Raw genomic sequence first — 13828 nt, 5'->3', positions numbered from 1 at the left:
ACTCATATATGCTGAGTGCTGTATGTGTGTGTGTACGTGTTTTGTGTGTTGTTTTGTTCCATTATCAGATTGATTGATTATCTTAAATGGATTAGCATATCATCTAACTCAGCTGGTATATTTAGCTTTGTTAAGTTAAATAAAAATGAAACATTTTTTTCCATGTGAGTGGGTTAATAAGTTATAACTTAATGGCATAGGCCTTCAGCATATTACGAACATTCATTAGCAAATGTTGACCTTTTCTTATTCTCCAGATTTTCAGTAACATCCACATAATTCTGTGTATATTTGGGAATTAAATAACACACGTACAGTAACACAAACAGTTTGCAATTGTGTACATGTACGATACTGTTGATTTTTAGGTTAAATATGTATCAATTAATTACATTTAAATGACTATTGTTTATGGGAATTATCTTTACTCTAAACGAATGTGTCTGCAACACACTGTAAACAGACTGAGAGGCTCATGTGAGCTGAACGAGTTTTATGTTAGACTTGGCAACCGGAGCGATGTGGAATAAATCCTGCTTAACGTCCCGTTCCCATTCTTCTTCCCTTTTGTCTCTCTCCACATTCCCCCATCCGTACCGGGCCGGTGGCTGCTTGCCCACAGTCAATAGAGTTTTCTCTTTAGATTAACTTTCTGTGAACTTCACAAAGCTTCAGATGGGGAAACTTTGATGTTATTGAACCCCAGTGATCCTGCAAGTTTCATTCTCAACCCCCCATATAAATATATAATACAGATCCAATAAAACTACAAAAAGTTTCTTTCCTGCGTAGTCAATAATCCCATAAACTTTTTTGGCCCTCAATGCTTAGATCTGACTGTAGAAATACTCAAGTAGTCAAGTACTTCCCAAAGATAAGGTTAATCTTTTAGAGTTCAGCAATTTTAAAGTTCTCAGTTACTTTTTGAATTATACGGTGTTTTTTTTTTTACTTAAATCATTTATTTATTTATTTGTTTGTTTGTTTGTTATGAGTTTGTTTTTACATGCCTGTTTATTATTTTTTTATTACTTCAAGTATTAATTTTGTTTATTTATTTATCTATTTATTTATTTATTTATTTATTTATTTATATGCCTATTTATTATTTTTGTTGTAATTATTTAGGTAAATTAATTATTTATGTATTTATTTTATTAATTATTTATTAATTTAATTATTTATTTATTTATTTTTATGCCTGTTTTTTTTTTTTTTGGTACTTCAAGTATTTATTTATTTATTTGTTTGTTTATTTATGTATTTGTTTGTTTGTTTGTTTTTATATGCCTTCTTATTTTTTATTTTAATTATTTTGGTACATCAAGTATCTATTTATGTATTTTATGTGCCTGTTTATTATTTTGTTTTAATTATTTTGGTACATCAAGTATTTATTTATTTATTTATTTATTTATTTATTTATTTATTTATATGCCTGTTTATTATTTTTGTTTTAATTATTTTGGTAAATCATTTATTTATTATTTATTTTATACACCTGTGTGGTGTTTATTATTTTTGTTTTAATTATTATGATACATCAAGTTTTTATTTTTGTTTGAAATATTAGTTAAAGTTTATGTATTAAATGTTTGTATAGTTTTTATTAATGTTTGTATTAATTATTTAAATATATCAAGTATAGCGACATAAATTTAAATAGATCTGTAGCATTCATTAATTAAAACACTGACACTGACCACAAAATCACCAGGATAATGTTGACAATATAATCATGTTTGAATCCTCAGACCCCCGAGGACCACGAGGCAGAGACGGGCATCAAATCTAAAGAGGCTCGCAAATACATCTTCAACTGCCTGGATGATATGGCGCAGGTAGGAGTTTCGTACCTTTGTTCTTCAGCTCTCCAAGAAATCTGGCTCATGGCTAATAATAACCTTCCTCACCCTCAAAAATGTTTAGTCTCTGTCTCTGTGTGGAGAGTTTCCAGCACACTAAAAACACTGGGCTGTTACGTAACTGAGGACTCAGAAAAGCACAATGGAAACTGTATCCCCTCAGGAGACGTTTACCGATAAGATACATGACTTATGACCTTCAGTTTGATTGCGAGTTATTGAAATCAGCACGTCAGATGCCTGAACAGGCTGGGTCACGCTTTTGCCAACAATGACGCAAAGCTCAATTTGGGTTTTCCCACAAGAACCGACTCTATCCTGGTCCATCAGATAAAAATGGCTGATCTAATTTACTAGAGATTAAGATGAATTGATGGAAATATGCTAATCTGTGATGTGCTCATGGGCGTGTTTTTCACAAACGCCTTGTTTTAGAAGAATAACATCAGAACTACAGGCTTATTTTCAGGCCAGGGTCTCTGCTGTTTTGGTCTGAGTACTGACCAGCGCTGTAGTCTATAGTATACGGTTAATTTTAAACTAGTGCTTAGTGCACTTTTGCATACACTAGTCTAGTTCATTGTTATACCATCAAGCTGTTTTAAGATCACAGTGAGATACAATGATGAATAAAAAAATGTTCAGCAAGCTGCAAGGATGAATCAGGCATAATAAAATATAAGTATTGTTAATAATAATAATCATAAAAATAATAATAATAATAATAATAATAATAATTCATTCATTCATTCATTTTTCCTTTGGATTAGTCCTTTTATTCATCTGGGGTCGCCACAGCAGAATGAACCACCAACTTATCCAGTATATGTTTTATGCAGCGGATGCCCTTCCAGCTACAACCCAGTACTGGGAAACATCCATACACACTTATTCACACACATATTCACACACTACGGCCAATTTACCTTGTTCAATTTACGTATAGCGCATGTGTTTGGACTGTGGGGAAAACCGGTGCACACGAAGGAAACCCATGGGAACACGGGTAGAACATGCAAACTCCACACAGAAATGCAAACTGGCCCAGCTGGAACTCGAACCAGCGACCTTCTTCCTGTGAGGTGACAGTGCTAACCACTGAGCTACCGTGTCACCCTAATAATAATAATAACACTAATAAAAAACACACATTTTATTTAATTAGTTATATATTTACTTTTTTGTTTGTTTCATAATGCATTCTAATGATTTTTTTTACTGACATCAGTAGTAAATTAGTAGTGGATGTTATTATTTTTAGCAGCAGTGGAAGTAGTATTGGTAATTATTAATTTTACAAAATATGATAAAGTTCTTGCAAACAAGCAAGGACAAAAATGAATTAGCATTTTATGTTTGTTTTATAATCAATTATAACATCAACAATATTAATTTAAAATTAAACTATCGTTTCATAATAAATTAGAATAAAAGTGTTAATGTTATTTATCAAACAAGAAAAATATTTGCAATCGTTATTTATTTATATAATAGTAGATCTGAATTTAATATGGGGAAAGTAATAGCTAGTAATAACAGGCATTAATATCAATAACTATGTATATCATTGTTTTATGATGGCGATTATTAATTTTATATATATCATCCAACATCCGACTGTATTTTATATTACCTCTTAATTAAGTCTAATTATTTATTACTTATTCATCCTGAGGAAACCCACACAAACTCGGTGAGAACATGCAAACTCCACACACAAATGCCAACTGACGCAGCCGGGGCTCGAACCAGTGACCTTCTAGCTTTGACGTGAATGTGCTACCCACAATGTGCCACCGTGCTGCCCCCTAATAATAATTATTTTGTGTGTGTGTGTGTGTGTGTGTGTGTGTGTGTGTGTGTGTGTGTGTGTGTGTGTGTGTGTGTGTGTGTGTGTGTGTGTGTGTGTGTGTGTGTGTGTCTCACATAGTTGCAAGGAAAAAAGTTGCAATAATTATTATTTTTATTTATTTATCTATCTATATATTCATTTATTATTATTTTTTTTTTTGTAGTAATATTTATAGGAATCTCATCCCAAAGTTGCAAACAAGGAAAAATTATTTAAGATGGTCTTCATTATTCATTACAGTATATGTATTATTTTATTAAATAAGTCATCATATCTTTTGAACCTATGACTAGAGAGAGAGAGAGAGAGAGAGAGAGAGAGTGTGCAGTATATATGATGAGCGTCTGCACCGCTGTCTCCATGATCTGCACCTGTCTTTATTTTGTTGCAGCACTTGTGAATCGAGCTCATTTGAATCTAGCAGTCAGATGTGAAACAGAGAGCAAGAAGAATGATTGTTCTGGGTTTCATCATCTTCAGCAGACAGTTCACTAACTGTGCTTTCTGCAGGATTTGTGTACAGCAGCTCTGCAGTCGCCTGTGCTTCATATTCAGCGTCCTCAGTGATTATTTCAGAGATTTTCTCTTTATCATGCAGCAGGGTGATGGACTGAAATAGCATGCATGAATTACGGCGCTGACTGCTTTATCTGATAGCTCGGGGAGGTTTCGGACACAGATAAACAGCATGGCACTGTGAAAAACACGTTAGCCCTCTGTGACAAGGATGCCCAATAATAATAATAAAAAAGCTGTGCTGCACTGCATTTCACCTCTGGCAAAACAGCGTGTTTCTACAAATACAGCCGCTTTTATGTCCCAGAGCTGATTTTTGTAAACAAATTTGAACTTTTCTTTGATACATCGAGGTCATATTCAAATCTTGCAAACTTTTTCCATTTCTTCTTTATTTATATTTGATTCTGGAAATAAAGTGTTGTAGTTTTTTATGTTGCATTTATTTAATGTTATTTTTAATAAATAAGTAATTATTATATTATATTATATTATATTATATTATATTATATTATATTATATTATATTGTATTATATATCATAGATTATATTATTCATTTTTATTCATTTGTTTTCTTTTCGGCTTAGTCCCTTTATTAATCTGAGGTCGCCACAGCGGAATGAACCGCAAACTTATCCTGCATAAGTTTTACGTAGCGGATGCCCTTCCTGCTGCAGCCCATCTGTGCGGAACATCCACACACACTCATACACTATGGACTATTTTAGCCTACCCAATTCACCTGTACCACATGTCTTTGGACTGTGGGAGACACCAGAGCACCCCGAGGGAAACCCACACAAATACGGGGAGAACGTGCAAACTCCACACAGAAACGCCAACTGACCCAGCCGAGGTTCGAACCAGCAACCTTCTTGCTATGAGGCGACATCGCTACCCACTGCGTCGTCTTATTCGTGTTTATTTAATTTGTTATTGACTAAAATATTTTTAAATATTTACAGAAGTTATTTATTTCATATATTATTGTCCTATTATTATGCAAGTTTATTATTCAATTTTATTTGTGTTTGTGTAATTTATTATTATTTTGATCATTTTTTAGGTAATTACAAAAGTTATTCATATTACAAATATTTTATTTGTGTTTGTGCAATTTTTTTATTAAATGTATAATATTATAGTTTTATTTTAGTCGTATTATTATCCAAGTTTATTCTTCACTAGAATGTGTATTTGTGTAATTTCTTATTAAATTGATATTGTTTTAGTTAATTACACAAAATGTATTTGTTTCATATTATATAATGTGTTTGTGTAATTTATATGTTAGTCAGAATTATTAGCCCCCCTTTGATTTTTTTTTTTTTTCATTTTTAAATATTTTACAAATTATGTTTAACAGAGCAAGAAAATTTTTACAGTATGTCTGATAATATTTTTTTCTTCTGAAGAAAGTCTTATTTGTTTTATTTCGGCTAGAATAAAAGCAGTAATTATCTTTTTAACCACCATTTTTTAAGCTAAACAACCCTTTAGGCTAAATTTTATTTCGATAGTCTACAGAACAAAGCATCACTTTAAGCTGTATAGTGTCCTGAAAAATATCTGGTCAAATATTATTTACTGTCATCATGGCAAAGATAACATAAATCAGTTATTAGAGATGAGTTATTAAAACTATTATGTTCAGAAATGTGTTGAAAAAAATCTTCTCTATTTTAAACAGAAATTGGGGGAAAAAAATTACTGCGGGTTAATAATTCAAATATATATCTCATATACACACAAACACATGTAAATACATTTTTCAAAGTATTGTGATGTAATTGCAGTTTACTCACAATTCATTTTTGATTTTCATAATTGTATGATTTATGTCTCTCAAACTCTCTTAGACTTAAAAACCTGAAAAAAGGGGTAAGGTGTAAAGATTGTGTCTCAGATTTTGAGACCATCAGGCAGATGGGAATATGTGACCCGGCATCTAAAGCTTTCCTCAGAGACTCTCTGAATAGCTGTAAATTCGAGGGCAAATATTTGGAAAACATGAGAAAGGTTATGGCTATCCTCTGAGAAATGACTGGCAGACCTGTGTATATTAATAGAGCTGTACACGTCAAGCACTGCGGGAGTTCTTCACACACAAATACGCACATGCATTATTTACCAGAGCTCTAAGATACGTACGGTGGATCAGAATAAACAGCTGACAGATTCCTTCATCCACAGACCACCAGGCTTGTATTGTACACACATTCACTTCCTATAGATGTCTTATTCTGCAGTTATGGCTGCTAGTTTTCTCAATTCCTGAATTCAATAGCACACAGTCTAGCGTATCTACAAATAAGCCGCTTTACATTAAATGCTGATTTTTTTTCTTTCAGAATTTTGTTTGAGCCTTACAGGTTTTTTATTTATTTATGGAACAGTAATTCATTCATTCATTCATTTTCTTTTCGGCTTATTTCCTTCTGGGGTTGCCACAGCGGAATGAACCTCCAACTTGTCCAGTCTATGTTTTATGCAGTGGATGCCCTTCCAGCCGCCACCCATCACTGTGAAACATCAATACACACACATACATTACAAACAATTTAGCTTACCCAATTCACCTATACCACATGTCTTTGGACTTGTGAGGGAAACCAGAGCACTCGGAGGAAACCCATGCCAACACGGAGAGAACATACAAACTGCTACCCACTGCTCCACCGTGAGGCCCATGGAACAGTAATTTATGGAATAAATCATTATGCTTTAAAAAAAATTGTATGATTTTATCAAACATACTGTTACTGTAACTGTAAATTGTAAAACCAGAGTGTGCCTGTAATTTATTTATATCTGTATATTATTTATTATTACATGTACAGTATTTATTACTATTAATTTCATATATTTTGCATGAAATTTTTCTGCGCTGGTTTATGGAACTTAATTTGTTGTGTGATTGCAAACATCCTTTAAAATATCTTATTTTTGTCAACAAAGTAATTTAGCTAATTTGGAAAGTTTAAATGCACTGAGCATCTTTCTGCTTGCAAAAATTATAATAAAATTCAATTAAAATTGAGTGAAAAATCATATAATCATATAAAAATCATATAATTTATTTTTATATATATTATATAATATTATTTATTTCTACTACTTACCTTTAAATGAATAAATTAAACATAGTAATAAATAATATATAATAATAATATATATAAATAATTTTTTATATTATGTTTTTTTAAATTGTATTATTTATTACTTTTTATTATTATTATTATTATTATTATTATTATTATTATTATTATTATTATTATTATTATTTATTTCTTTAATAGTAAGCAATAGTAATAAATAATATTATAATCACATTTCATGTCAGGCAACCAGACTTCTACCAGTGGAAAATTAACCTATAATTTACATCAATGATCTGAGGTGTTCTGGCGCATTTGGTTCTCCTTCTGGATTTTTCTTGAGAGTACTCAGTGAATATGTTTTTCTAAATTTGTTTTATAATGTCCTTTCATTTTGGCCTTTTTAAAGCATTTGTGTGCATGTTAGAATGACTAATAAAAACTGCTGTACTTGTTATGATATACTAATACCACTGTTCTTTTGTTGAAAAAAAAAAAACTCTTTAAATAGTGATGTGACTAAAAAGTGGGCATAAACTATTTTTTTCTCAATTCAAATGAGTTGCGGCTTGGACACAGTATTTGGGAAACAGTATTTCATTTGTCACCGATACGTCACGACTTAACAAGTGAATAGACATACTGTATATATGGCTATATAAAGAAAGAATTATCAGTAGGGCGGGAGGTCATTTCTAACAGTAAATGTGCGGTTCATGTCACATACGAAAGTAATTCTGTGCTGAACTATTATCGAGAGCTGTTTATCCATTTGGAAAATTGACCGAACTGCAATCTTGATTTATCTGTTATTTCTCTTTATAATGTAAAGCCTATAATTCATAATTCTAGCCAATGACTCTATTAAAAAAAAAATCTTACCTCTGATTTATATCTAGAGACGATGTCTGTGGGTGTCACTATTGAATGTTAAAGTGCAGCTTTTCGCTTATAATGTCTTACTGTCATAAATTAAAATGAGGACGCATGACAGCTGAGCGGGACTCGGCAAAATAAACCGTAAAAGTCTGACCAATGTGTTTTAGCTATTTTAGTCCGTTTAGAAACTTTGCCGTGTGAAAGCGAACCGCACCAAGAGCACAAAGCAACATTGTGACATTTTAATCCCTGTTTCAGGACAAAAGAATCAATCCACAGTTGTGAAAGCAGCTTTAAATTATGTAAAAAAAAAAAAACTTTTGTTTTGGATGCGATTAATAAACACTATTTTTTTAACTTTGCGGTTTTATTGCTGAATGATAAATAAATCAAATCATTCCAAAGTTTGAGAAATTCTATGACACAGATTCTGTGTTGACATTGTGATGCAATAACTAATAGTGCACCAGGATAAGAAAGCAAACCATGGATACCTTTAAGGATACCTAAAGCACGTCTCAGTATATCAGTCATGATGTTTCTGACTCCGCCTTTGTTTTGTGCTTTCTGCAGGTGAATATGACCACAGACCTGGAGGGCAGTGATATGTTGGCAGAAAAGGCAGACAGAAGAGAGTTCATTGACCTGCTGACCAAAATGCTGACCATCGACGCAGACAAGAGAATAACACCCATCGAGACCCTCAACCACCCCTTCGTCACAATGACCCACTTGCTGGACTTCCCTCACAGCACACAGTCAGTTTTCATTGTGTTGTGATGTTTGTTTAATTAAATGGATTATGAATAAATCGCTGACCGAGTGTTTTTTTGGATTGTTGCAGTGTCAAATCCTGCTTCCAGAACATGGAGATTTGCAAGCGTCGAGTGAACATGTACGATACAGTCAATCAGAGCAAGACCCCCTTTATAACACATGTAGCCCCCAGCACCTCGACCAATCTCACCATGACCTTCAACAACCAGCTGAACACTGTGCATAGCCAGGTCAGTATCCACCATTGCTGTCAAGTAACAAATTACAAACAAACACTCAAATGACTGTAATTGAGTAGGTTTTCACAGGAATTGTTCTTTACTAAGTAGTTTTTAAAATGTGCACTTTGACTTATGACTTAAATACATTTTTAGTGCTGTGTAGGTACTTTTACTCCACTGTTTTCCTTCAACCTGCAGTCACTGCTTTATTTTTTCTCGTCTATGGTGATTGGTTGAAGTAGAATAATCAGTCCTGTGATTCCCCTCCAAACAAATTGAAGATAGAAAAATTGCAGCATATAGAACAACCTCAAGACACAGAAGACACAAAATCATTAGACAGATGCCTACTGTATGATGACTGAAATTGCCTTAAACAATAACTAAATAAACTACAAAATGTTACGTTTTCACACGCACAAATTGAACGTAAACACGTTAACCTTTCACAGTGTAATACCTACTACTCTGGAGGGCTACTTTTTACTCATACTTTCAGTTATATTTATAACAGTGACTTTACTGTACTGGCATGATTGTATGATGCAACCCAAATGTCTTCATTTGATCATCGTGAAACTGTCCACTCTCTGGTTACCAACATACTTCAAATGATCTAATTATAACATTTTGGAAGATTTCAATTAACTGAGCATCTTTCTGCTTATTAAAATGTAAATAAAATTCAATCAACATAGAGTCAGAACACTTAAATAAACAATTAAACAGTTGAAGTCAGAATTATTAGCCCCCCTTTGAATTTTTTTTCTTTTTTAATATTTCCCAAATTATGTTTAACAGGGCAAGGAAATTTTCACAGTATGTCTGATAATATTTTATCTTCTGGAGAAAGTCTTATTTGTTTTATTTTTGCTAGAATAAAAGCAGTTTTTGATTTCTTTAAAAAACATTTTAAGGTCAAAATTATTAGCCCCTTTAAGCTGTATATTTTTTCGATAGTCTATATAACTTAAGCCTTTAAATGTCTCTTTAAGCTGTATAGAAGTGTCTTGAGGAATATCTAGTCAAATATTATTTACCGTCATCATGGCAAAGATAAAATAAATCAGTTATTAGAGATGAGTTATTAAAACTATTATGTTTAGAAATGTGTTGAAAAAAAATCCTCTCTCCGTTAAACAGAAATTGGGGAAAAACTTAACAGGGGTGCTAATAATTCTGATCATTCTAATAATTCAACTGTATATGTGCATGCATGCATGTATTTGTATTTATATATACATAATACTCTACCTGCAGGATTGTATGTTGCATCCTAAATTAAAAAATAGTCTTCATTTGCTCATCGTGAAACTGTCTACTCTCTGGTTACCAACATACTTTAAATGATCTAATTATATAATTGTGGAGGGTTTCCATTAACTGGGTATGTTTTTGATAAATACATTTATTTTAGTAATTACAATTAAGCTAAAAAAAACGGAAAAAAAAATTACTTGCAATCTAGGAAAATAATAAATATTATAAAATAATAATTAATAGTAATAATATTAAATTAAACAGAAAATGATTTCATAGGGCATTGTATTTTTATGCTTATTATCTACTGCAGTATAGTAATTTATCAAAACAATTGTATTTTAGTAAGAAGATAAAAATATAATTAATTCAAATAAAAAAAATGAAGTGACTAGAATTGTATTTAAATAAATGTAAAATAAATATTTGCAAATAATTAAGCCATCGACAGAACATTTATGCATTTAAAAACATTTCCAATTGTCATGTTAACACTATTGCATATACAACTAAATGTTTCTTCATGCTTGCTATGACGTAATGTCTTTTAATGCAAAATCAACCTCAAATCTACAGCTAGGTTAGAGCCCAAACAATGACAAGCCATATGTTAATAAAAGCCTTACTTTCAATTGCAACCTAAACCCTCTTTGATCCCTACTTCCTTTAAATTCCCCTCAAAGCTGCAGATAATTAATTACACTACACGCACAGACTCATTAGCAGCGGGACAATCCAAAGAAATTAGTGTAGCATTGCCCCATTGACCACTGGCAGTATCGGATGGCTTCCTTCAGTGGACAGAACACCAGTCAAATCATGGGCCATTTAGGCTGTGTGTGTGCGTGCATGCTTGCGTGTGTGCGTGCGCGCTTGTTTTTATAACCCTGGTGAGGACTTAATCCTGAATCCATACAGACACATGGGGACTTGTGTCCCTTTAGGGACCAAAATCGAAGTACCCACCGGTAAACAAGCTAATAAATAACAGAGAATTAAGTATTTTGAAAATGTAAAAATACAGAATGTTTCCTGTGAGGGTTGGGTTTAGGGTTAGGGTATACTCTAAAGGTACAATGCTGTCACTGGGGCGGTACTTTTTCAAAAGGTATATTTTTTGTTCTTTACAGCCACACATTAGTGCATTTGAGGTTCAATTTTGTACAGATTTGTACTTTTTAAGTATAAGTATGCCTCTTTAAAGGGTCACACCTCTAGTTTGAAAAAAAAAAAAAAACAGGAACGTGGGTAAGTTCAGCTTTGTTTAGGTGGGAGTGTCGAGTGGCGACAAAGGGAAGGATTTGCATAAAAAGGGAGTTTTATTAAGTGCACTACAACTATCAAACAGCTGTGTGTGTATAGACTATCCTTTAACAAAATGTGGCAAAAATCATATGTGGTGAAAATCCTACACTACGGTAATAGTTTGATTAGGGTATTTACATGTTCACATTTGGAGAGCAGAATTTACAGCGGATCTTTCAGTCCATATTATTGTAGTGATATTAACATACTGTAAACTGAGTAACTAAATCATTTAGACTAAGGTATGTCTTTAAAAAACTGAAAGAGTACTCCTGATGATACTAACTAACTTAGCATATGAATAAACATAAACAAAAAACATTGATCGCACACCTACCAAATCTGTAGAGACAGGACAATCAACACCAATGGAGCCGTGTCGTTGTTTAAAAAGAAGACGAGCGGCAAATCTGAATTTCACCATTTTCATATTCGAAAAGCTCTCGAGTAAAAAATGTTCCTTACAAACATATTGTTGTCGCATGTTAGCAGACCACTGTAATCTGCAATGTGGGGCCACATGCAGCGGTGCTTTCACTGTGGGAAAATGGAAACAAAACCTTTGTTGCGGCACATTTATAAACACAACACTGACGACCCACGTTTCCGAACAATTTTTCTTCGTTCACTTGTATTAATTACGGTTGGCAACACAATGTGGCATCTCACTGAACACTGTAACAGGTAAAAGAAGTCTTCGAAGTTATATCATCCATATTAATGAAGTTGCACCTCATTCACAATAGAGCGCGCTGATTGGTTTAAACCAAGTCTTTCTCATGAATTAATGCTGAAAACCTAAAGACGTCATGTCGTACCAGCCAGTGCACACATCTAGTTTCCACGCTGAAATTTACATAATTATCTCATGGCCATGACGTAGCTTCTAAATTTATTTTCAAACCAGAAGAACGAATTTTTGCTCCAACTTTTTAGTGAAATATATGTGTCCTAATAGCATTTTTAGCAACATGGGACATATATATGACTGTCAACAGCTCAAAAAATATGTTTTGGGGTTTCATGACCCTGTTGAACTGGAACAAAAAAGCAGCTTTTAAAAGCTACTGCCCCAGTGACAGATTGTGTTCCTTTATTTCTGAGAGTGTAGGGGGATAGAATATACGGTTTGTATTGTAGAAGCATCATTATGAGAGTCCCCACTGGGATATAGGAACAAGACTGTTTGTGTGTGTGTGCGCGTGTGTTTGCGCGAGTGCGTGTCTCCAGCCTTGCAGCCCTCTGTCACAATGTGCTGATTAACAACATGACAGCCTCTACTTCCTGCTTGGCTTGCATTTTAGTACTTTGCAGCCTTAAGGATTGCACCACTTTGTTTCCTTCTCTCCTTTTGTTTCCTCCTGTTTTGCCTCAGTGCAGTTTAGCTTCACCGGGGAGCGTTTGTCTAAACTGCTGACAGAGGCCCAGGCTTGAATCCCATAATGCCTTCATTTCGGACTTCTTAGATCGACTCAAGCCCGGACTTTTTCCCCCTTCGAATAAACATGGCTAAAGTCAAAAAGTCAGACGGCTGTAATGTTATAGCATTCCGGCTTCTCTCTAACATCACGAACACTGTCTGGGGTGTGTTCGGAAGGGTATAAGCTTGTCTAGCATTAGCCAGCTGTGAGGCTGAAGTGTTTATTTTGCGTGATGAATGCCATGGCGGTGTATTGATTAACTCTCTCCCCCGGTGCTCGTCGGCCTTGCTAAACGGGAAAATGAAAAATGAAAAGGCTGTACTGAATTCTCCCTCTACAAACCTTAATGAAAAGTCTATAATTACTAACGGCGGCATGAGATGAAACAGTATTGCTTTGGTAACAGATGAAAGTAAATAACACAATCCTCCATTAAACAAACAGGTTTTAATGCTGCACCAGAGTTTGGATGCATCCTTTTTGTGTACTGTATTGTTCAGTTTTGAGCATTGAAGATCAGTGGTCTAGATCAGTGGTTACCAGCCTGGGGGCCACCAAAGATCCGTAAGGGGTGATTAATAGTTTGAAGGTTGAAACAGATACCAGTTTGATGATAAAAATTACTGACTGTTT

The 13828-nt window shown here is 33.6% G+C and overlaps 1 protein-coding gene across 4 annotated transcripts in view; it reads left to right on the top strand.

Moving 5' to 3' along the window:
* hipk2 (homeodomain interacting protein kinase 2) overlaps positions 1-13828 on the top strand; it is a 184135-nt gene that overhangs the window by 141612 nt on the left and 28695 nt on the right. For all 4 annotated transcript variants that reach the window (XM_005158993.6, XM_005158992.6, XM_005158991.6 and 1 more), the window contains 3 exon segments: positions 1755-1841; positions 8785-8969; positions 9056-9218. In XM_005158993.6, the coding sequence (XP_005159050.2) occupies positions 1755-1841; positions 8785-8969; positions 9056-9218 (435 nt within the window).

Source organism: Danio rerio, chromosome 18 (assembly GCF_049306965.1).
Source record: "Danio rerio strain Tuebingen ecotype United States chromosome 18, GRCz12tu, whole genome shotgun sequence".
Taxonomy (NCBI): Eukaryota; Metazoa; Chordata; class Actinopteri; order Cypriniformes; family Danionidae; genus Danio; species Danio rerio.
The sequence above is the reverse complement of the archived record's forward strand: the minus strand, read 5'-3'. Positions and strand labels throughout refer to the sequence as shown.